Source organism: Electrona antarctica, assembly GCF_951216825.1.
Source record: "Electrona antarctica genome assembly, chromosome: 3".
In the NCBI taxonomy this organism is placed as follows: Eukaryota; Metazoa; Chordata; class Actinopteri; order Myctophiformes; family Myctophidae; genus Electrona; species Electrona antarctica.
This window is the reverse complement of record NC_136808.1, coordinates 63,503,934-63,512,971: the sequence shown is the minus strand read 5'-3', so window position 1 is coordinate 63,512,971 and position 9,038 is coordinate 63,503,934. Positions and strand designations below refer to the sequence as shown.

General features: G+C 45.2%; 1 protein-coding gene across 1 annotated transcript in view; it reads left to right on the top strand.

Moving 5' to 3' along the window:
• LOC306919887 (ARL14 effector protein-like) overlaps positions 1 to 6,735 on the top strand; it is a gene marked incomplete at its 5' end in the record, with an annotated part of 7,034 nt that extends 299 nt beyond the window's left edge. Inside the window, 3 exons of the mRNA XM_079496435.1 lie at positions 13 to 108; positions 4,393 to 4,436; positions 5,439 to 6,735. Coding sequence (XP_079352561.1) covers positions 13 to 108; positions 4,393 to 4,436; positions 5,439 to 5,667 — 369 coding nt within the window. The 3' untranslated portion in view covers positions 5,668 to 6,735. The remainder of the gene's footprint in view (positions 1 to 12; positions 109 to 4,392; positions 4,437 to 5,438) is intronic.
• Positions 6,736 to 9,038: the final 2,303 nt, after the last annotated feature.

The window sequence follows — 9,038 nt, the reverse complement described above, 5'->3', positions numbered from 1 at the left end:
GTTGCACCCAAGGACGCCAACCCTCCCAGCAAGTTCGGGACACAAGCGGACAAAGACAAGGCGCGCGAGGCTGCGGGACAACGCAGGGAGAAACGAGGGGGGGTGAGGGTGAGTTATTGATAATAACAACAACAACGTGATTGATTGATTCATGATTGCCCAGTATCCCACACCGTTGGACATTGGTCAATCCACGCCCACCTCTGTAGCTGAAACTCTGTTTTTCACTTGGTATTTGATTACTTTTCACTAAGAAAAACGTATATATATATATATATTTTGTAAGTAATAAATTCACTTTATATGCACTTTTAATTAAGCTAAAAATAAAAAAAGACTACTAGCTTAAGTTCAACAACTTTGAATTGGACAAGCCGTTCTAACAGGACGATTATTATAACAATACAAGTACTGTTTTAAGAGTGGCTTAGAGCAGTCATTTTATAACGGAAAGGTTTCCGGTTCGATCCCCAGCTCCCGCTCACGTCTTTGAGCAAGGCACTGAACCACTAACTGCTCCCGATGAGCACATTGGTACATTGCATGACCTCCACCATCTGTGTGTGAATGGGGAGTTGTAATTAGGGTTGGGATTCGTTAGGATTTTAACGGTTCCGGATCCTAACTGTTCCCTTAACGGATCCTAATATTATTATTTTCCCCTTTTTTCTGACATAGATTATGCTTATATTATAACTAACCTAACCAAGTACATAATAAACACAAATTCATTAATTAAATTATTGAAAATGCACTTTACAATCATGAGGTGGCACTATTATTTAAACTTCACCAGTACCACCAGCTAGCCACCACAACAATATCATTGTTGCAATTTGTACTGTATATTGCAATTTGTACTGTATATTAAATATAGGCTACAGTACACATTGCAATAATGATATTGTTGTGGTGACAAATTTTAATGTTCAGATTAATTTAATATGAAGGTGGTCCTCAATGTGGAGGTGGTACAAGTTGCAACAACCTTTGCAGGGAACTATAGCATCGCATTTATTGCACTTTGCGTGCTCAGCCTCAGTCATTTCCCTCTCTGTTAACCACACTTTGGAGATCTGTGCGACATACTGTCCCACTCGCTCCGCGGCGGTCGCTGAATGCACAGAACAGACACAGCAGAGCTAAATGACGACTGATGAGATCCGTTTGGGGAACCGTTAATAAAAAAAAGATGGAACCGGCTCCGGATCCGCAATGTCAGAACTGGGTCTGAAATGGACCCGGTTCCGAATCCCAACCCTAGTTGTAATACAGGGGTCTTCAACAGGGGGTTTGGTGTACATGGGGAGTTGTAATACAGGGGTCTTCAACAAGGGGTTTGGTGTACATGGGGAGTTGTAATACAGGGGTCTTCAACAGGGGGTTTGGTGTACAGGGGGAGTTGTAATACAGGGGTCTTCAACAGGGGGTTTGGTGTACATGAGGAGTTGTAATACAGGGGTCTTCAACAGGGGGTTTGGTGTACAGGGGGAGTTGTAATACAGGGGTCTTCAACAGGGGGTTTGGTGTACATAGGGAGTTGTAATACAGGGGTCTTCAACAGGGGGTTTGGTGTACATGGGGAGTTGTAATACAGGGGTCTTCAACAGGGGGTTTGGTGTACATAGGGAGTTGTAATACAGGGGTCTTCAACAGGGGGTTTGGTGTACATGGGGAGTTGTAATACAGGGGTCTTCAACAGGGGGTTTGGTGTACATGAGGAGTTGTAATACAGGGGTCTTCAACAGGGGGTTTGGTGTACATGGGGAGTTGTAATACAGGGGTCTTCAACAGGGGGTTTGGTGTACATGAGGAGTTGTAATGCAGGGGTCTTCAACAGGGGGTTTGGTGTACATGGGGAGTTAGAATGCAGGGGTCTTCAACAGGGGGTTTGGTGTACATGGGGAGTTGTAATGCAGGGGTCTTCAACAGGGGGTTTGGTGTACAGGGGGAGTTGTAATACAGGGGTCTTCAACAGGGGGTTTGGTGTACATGGGGAGTTGTAATACAGGGGTCTTCAACAGGGGGTTTGGTGTACATGAGGAGTTGTAATACAGGGGTCTTCAACAGGGGGTTTGGTGTACATGGGGAGTTGTAATACAGGGGTCTTCAACAGGGGGTTTGGTGTACATAGGGAGTTGTAATACAGGGGTCTTCAACAGGGGGTTTGGTGTACATAGGGAGTTGTAATACAGGGGTCTTCAACAGGGGGTTTGGTGTACATGGGGAGTTGTAATACAGGGGTCTTCAACAGGGGGTTTGGTGTACATGAGGAGTTGTAATACAGGGGTCTTCAACAAGGGGTTTGGTGTACATGAGGAGTTGTAATACAGGGGTCTTCAACAGGGGGTTTGGTGTACATGGGGAGTTGTAATACAGGGGTCTTCAACAGGGGGTTTGGTGTACATGGGGAGTTGTAATACAGGGGTCTTCAACAGGGGGTTTGGTGTACAGGGGGAGTTGTAATACAGGGGTCTTCAACAAGGGGTTTGGTGTACATGGGGAGTTGTAATACAGGGGTCTTCAACAAGGGGTTTGGTGTACATGGGGAGTTGTAATACAGGGGTCTTCAACAGGGGGTTTGGTGTACATGAGGAGTTGTAATACAGGGGTCTTCAACAGGGGGTTTGGTGTACAGGGGGAGTTGTAATACAGGGGTCTTCAACAAGGGGTTTGGTGTACATGGGGAGTTGTAATACAGGGGTCTTCAACAAGGGGTTTGGTGTACATGGGGAGTTGTAATACAGGGGTCTTCAACAGGGGGTTTGGTGTACAGGGGGAGTTGTAATACAGGGGTCTTCAACAGGGGGTTTGGTGTACATAGGGAGTTGTAATACAGGGGTCTTCAACAAGGGGTTTGGTGTACATGGGGAGTTGTAATACAGGGGTCTTCAACAGGGGGTTTGGTGTACATGGGGAGTTGTAATGCAGGGGTCTTCAACAGGGGGTTTGGTGTACATGGGGAGTTGTAATACAGGGGTCTTCAACAGGGGGTTTGGTGTACATGGGGAAATGTAATGCAGGGGTCTTCAACAATTTACAATTTACAATTTAGGCATTTAGCAGACGCTCTTAATCCAGAGCGACTTACATTAAGTTCAACATGGGGTTTGGTGTACAGGGGGAAAAAGAGCAGACCAAGTATCGAGCCAAAGGTCAAGTTTACCTTTGGGGTTTTAATTTAAGTAATTAAATATCTGAAAATGCACATTAACATAAAACAATATGTAGTGGGGGTGTTCAGTGCTGTAGCCTAGGGTTTTCAGTACAGTATACCATCATTATTCCCTGTGCCACATGTGCACGTATAGGCTTAGGCTATATGCTTCACCTCACCACAACGTGTTGGTTTAGGACTACACCTCACCACAACGTGTTGGTTTAGGACTACACCTCACCACAACGTGTTGGTTTAGGACTACACCTCACCACAACGTGTTGGTTTAGGACCACACCTCACCACAACGTGTTGGTTTAGGACTACACCTCACCACAACGTGTTGGTTTAGGACCACACCTCACCACAACGTGTTGGTTTAGGACCACACCTCACCACAACGTGTTGGTTTAGGACTACACCTCACCACAACGTGTTGGTTTAGGACTACACCTCACCACAACCAACGTGTTGGTTTAGGACTACACCTCACCACAACGTGTTGGTTTAGGACCACACCTCACCACAACGTGTTGGTTTAGGACTACACCTCACCACAACGTGTTGGTTTAGGACTACACCTCACCACAACGTGTTGGTTTAGGACCACACCTCACCACAACGTGTTGGTTTAGGACTACACCTCACCACAACGTGTTGGTTTAGGACTACACCTCACCACAACGTGTTGGTTTAGGACTACACCTCACCACAACGTGTTGGTTTAGGACTACACCTCACCACAACGTGTTGGTTTAGGACTACACCTCACCACAACGTGTTGGTTTAGGACTACACCTCACCACAACGTGTTGGTTTAGGACCACACCTCACCACAACGTGTTGGTTTAGGACCACACCTCACCACAACGTGTTGGTTTAGGACCACACCTCACCACAACGTGTTGGTTTAGGACTACACCTCACCACAACGTGTTGGTTTAGGACCACACCTCACCACAACGTGTTGGTTTAGGACTACACCTCACCACAACGTGTTGGTTTAGGACTACACCTCACCACAACGTGTTGGTTTAGGACTACACCTCACCACAACGTGTTGGTTTAGGACTACACCTCACCACAACGTGTTGGTTTAGGACTACACCTCACCACAACGTGTTGGTTTAGGACTACACCTCACCACAACGTGTTGGTTTAGGACTACACCTCACCACAACGTGTTGGTTTAGGACTACACCTCACCACAACGTGTTTCAATGTTTTTGCCTCAGGGGGGACGAGGTGGAGGACGGGGAGCGAAGATCCCCAATGACAGGTGAGTCTCTGGGTTGGGATGGGATTATGATTAACACTTTAATTGCCCGGAACTATTTAATCCATTACATTCATGCGCCCAGTCGATTTATAAACACAGACGCCTTTTCCGGACGGACCGGCCGGAAGTTCATGATGTTGTGTAGCAGCTAACAATAGCCACAGCACTTTAGAGTCGATCGACAACAACGGGAGACAAGAATAAATCTATCGAGACTAGCGACTGGACCGCGGAGCGCCGTATAACACAGGATCTTTTTTCAGAAAAAGACAGGATGATTTAGATCGCGATTTATGAACGTTTTAAGATTTTCGTTTTCATCAGCTAAACAGAGGAGGGAGTTTTTTGATGACGTCTCAGTCTTGCGCGTCACCGAGGAGAGCCCAGCAGGCGCGCCTGGGCTATACAGCCAGGCGATCCGTTCTCGTATCAATAAACTTCGTCTTTAGGACAATACTTCGTTCTGAGCGTCGGGCGTTACTAATAGAAAGGACAAAGAACTTCGTCCTGGGCGATGGGAGTGTTAAGAATATATATTCAAAGATTTGTGCCACATTTTCACGATTTTTCAAAAATAGCAGGTGCGCTACGAGCTTGTAGATCTGCTATTTTTCAATAGCTAAAGTATAACATAATGCTTAGTTAAAACACCAAAAGGGGTTCCCGCCCAGAATGGGTGATATATTTGTAAGCTTGAAGATCAAAGCTCTATTTCCGCTATTTTGTAAATGTTTTGGAAGGGGAAAAAATAAAAATAAATAAATGATTGTGTCAGTCATTCCTTTGCATTTTTAAGTTATTTGTCATATCTGCCCTGTGCAATGTGTGATTACGAAGCCTTAGAACGCAAACAAGAAATACAAACTGTAACGTTCCACCGTTCAACGCACAAAACACAATTAGATCGTTAATCGCAAATATTTGTGTGACAATTAATCGGCAACTTCAATTTGTAATCCTAGTTTAAGCTAAATACACTATTGTCCCTTTCCCCACACGCAGACAGTCCCTCGCAAACAAGAGCAAAGTGTACGACACAAAGGGCCGGCTGATCACCAGCGGTAAGGACCTGTGTGACTGCCTGGACGTGGACTGTATGGGCTGCTTCTACCCCTGCCCCGACTGCGGCTCGCGCAAGTGTGGCGTGGAGTGCCGCTGCGACCGCAAGTGGCTTTACGAGCAGGTGGAGGTGGAGGGGGGAGAGATCATTCGTAACAAATTTACATGTTAAGGATCGTTTCGGATGGGGAAGAAAATGCAGGGTTTTGTATTTTCTTAAAACATTTTGTTTCAGTTCTTTGAAATATATAATGTATTGTCTATAGGCTATGAGATCCATGGCTTCAAGACCTTGTTGTCTAGCTGCCTTTTTTTGATTTGTTTTAATGTTTTCTGACATTTATGATGATGTGCCTGTATAGGCCTGATGAGTGAAGGCCTATTCATAGTCTGGTTTATCGGTGGTGAGGTGGGTGGTGAGGTGACCACCGCTCCGGTGGTGAGCTGACCACCGCTCCGGTGGTGAGGTGACCACCGCTCCGATGGTGAGGTGACCACCTCTCCGGTGGTGAGGTGACCACCGCTCCGGTGGTGAGGTGACCACCGCTCCGGTGGTGAGGTGACCACCGCTCCGGTGGTGAGCTGACCACCGCTCCGGTGGTGAGCTGACCACCGCTCCGGTGGTGAGCTGACCACCGGAGCTGAAATAACGTTGAGCGGTGGTGAGTAAAAACAGAGAAGGGCTGGGGCAGTGGCGGTGGTTTGCTCTTCACCGCGGCTCGTGACGTCATGTTGTAGTTTGGTGGTCACCTCACCACCGAAAATCCAGACTATGTATGAGCCTTTAGGGGTATGTGATATAAATCCAGACTATGTATGAGCCTTTAGGGGTATATGATATTTTTGGTTAAATAAGTGTTTTGCCTGACTCCCCAGCTTTTATAAAAAGACAAATCATTTTCAGGTAGGTGGCAAATCATCCATCAATCAGGATTAATTTTTAATAGTGTTCCAGTTGTAATGTCTGCTCATTTCTTTGTCATCACTTCACTTGTTAATCCTGTATTGGTTATCTCTCCTGATTGGATAAAATTAGTATCCCGGCCATCGTGGAAATGCATTTTCTGTTTAAGAAAGAACTGGAGAGACATGGAGACTCTTGTTGCCGTAGCAATGAGTACTACTATCAGAATATAAAGATATATGACGCTTATTTGAACAAATATCACTTATCCTACCTTTTAAGGTAAAACATTGTGCCCAGTTCTTGTGTAAAATAAACGCCTTTCTTAAAATGAAATGTGAATATTTTGAGTATTTTTATTTATTTTAGAGTCTTAAAGGTATATTCAGTGATTTCACTTAATTCAAATATCACTTATTTTTTCTTTTTTTTTGGATAATCCTCCCTACTATAAAGTGTGCTGACCATATAAGGAGTTCCTCCCTGTCCCCAGTGAGCCCCTGGGGTCAAAAAACCCTAGTTTCGGTTTGGGCTTTGGGTGGCAAAGCCTTCATCCAATCAGGATGAGAGGGGCGGGCCTTGGTGCACATGCTGTTGGTCTGTTGTACTTCCCCCACTGTAGAGCGTGTGCATGTGCACATCCTGTTACCGGGTGGACCGGGTATTTTTCCAAATCACCCAAATCACTGAATGCTCCTTTAAGTGGAAACTGGGATAATATTATTATGGATCTTGAGATCTTTGGGAAGGACGTGGCTTCAATGTGGACATGGGACTTCCATCATGTGACCAGCGTGTGACATCAGTACTTACTGTTTGGGTCGCGGCCCATTTGTGGGTCAATAAATATCAATTATTTGTTCTTAATTATTTCAAAAGATGAAAATCTTGATGAATGAATTACTAATTCAAACAGGTTTTCAACAGAATTTCATGAATGAACTAGAAAAAGTGCCCTTCTGGGCACAGGTCTCCACTAGGAGGATAGGAGTGTGTGTGATGTTTGGCAAAATGTTTAGGAGCAATATAAGTGTGTGTGTGTGTGTGTGTGTGTGTGTGTGTGTGTGTGTGTGTGTGTGTGTGTGTGTGTGTGTGTGTGTGTGTGGCTTGGCCTGTTGTAGCGCCACCATGAGGCTGATTTGAAAACTGTCAAGTGGCATTTCTTCCAAAGCCTAGTGGGAATATGCATGAACAGTTTCACCACAATCGGACACGGCGTTGAGTAGTTGTGGCGATTTGTACAAAGCAGGCTACTCCTGAAAAGTTTAGAAGCCAATCGTAGCCAATGAGGGTGGATTATGAGAAATCAAACAAACCCGTCTTGATCACATGACTATGAAGAGCATGTGTACCGATTTGCGTGAAATTTGGATAAAATCTGAAGGAGTAATATTAGAAAATGTGTTTTACATATGTCGGCCTCCTGTTGGCGCTATAAAGACCAGATGTGAAAAATTCCAGGCAAAGGTTTTTCCTTGGCCTGTAGGGAGTTGGCATACAAAGTTATCCACAGATCCGTGCAGTTAGAGGTAAAAACACTTTTCGGCCAGTTATAGCGCCACCATGAGGCTGAGTTGAAAATGTTCATGTGGCATTTCTTCCTCGGCCTAGTGGGAATGTGCGTGCACAATTTCACGGAAATCACACGATGTGTTCATGATTTGCAGCATTTTGTTTGAAACTGAGCACTCCTGCGAACTTTGGAAGCCAATCTTAGCCAATCAGGATGGAGTCTGAGAAATCTGAAAGACCCGTTTCGTTGAATGGCTCTAGAGAGACTGTGTACCAATTTGCGTGATGTTTGGACAAAATCTGTAGGTGTACTGTCCAAAAACTTGTTTTGCACAAAGCCGCCTCCTGGTGGCGCTATAACAGGCCGTTCTGGAAATTTTGGGGCAGAGGTTCATCGTTGGCATCCAGGGAGTGTGTGTGCAAAATGTGCCATCGACCGGGTTAACGGTGCCGGAGATTAGCTGTTCACAGACGGAAGGACGGACACACGGACGGACGGACGGAGTGCAAAACATACTCTCTCCCCATGCCTTCGGCCTGGTGGAGACAATTATTAAATAAATTCCATAAATTAGGGAGAATAAATACCCAACTAAATAGCAGATCTAGAATCTCACAGCGTGCTGTGAGAGACGTGTTGTAATCTATAGATCTATAGAAGCTCACAGCGTGCTGTGTGAGACGTGTTGTAATCTATAGATCTATAGAAGCTCACAGCGTGCTGTGAGAGACGTGTTGTAATCTATAGATCTATAGAAGCTCACAGCGTGCTGTGAGAGACGTGTTGTAATCTATAGATCTATAGAAGCTCACAGCGTGCTGTGTGAGACGTGTTGTAATCTATAGATCTATAGAAGCTCACAGCGTGCTGTGAGAGACGTGTTGTAATCTATAGATCTATAGAAGCTCACAGCGTGCTGTGAGAGACGTGTTGTAATCTATAGATCTATAGAAGCTCACAGCGTGCTGTGAGAGACGTGTTGTAATCTATAGATCTATAGAAGCTCACAGCGTGCTGTGAGACGTGTTGTAATCTATAGATCTATAGAAGCTCACAGCGTGCTGTGTGAGACGTGTTGACTTTTGGTTTTCGAGCTAAACGTTTGATCTATTGTATGACGTGTCAG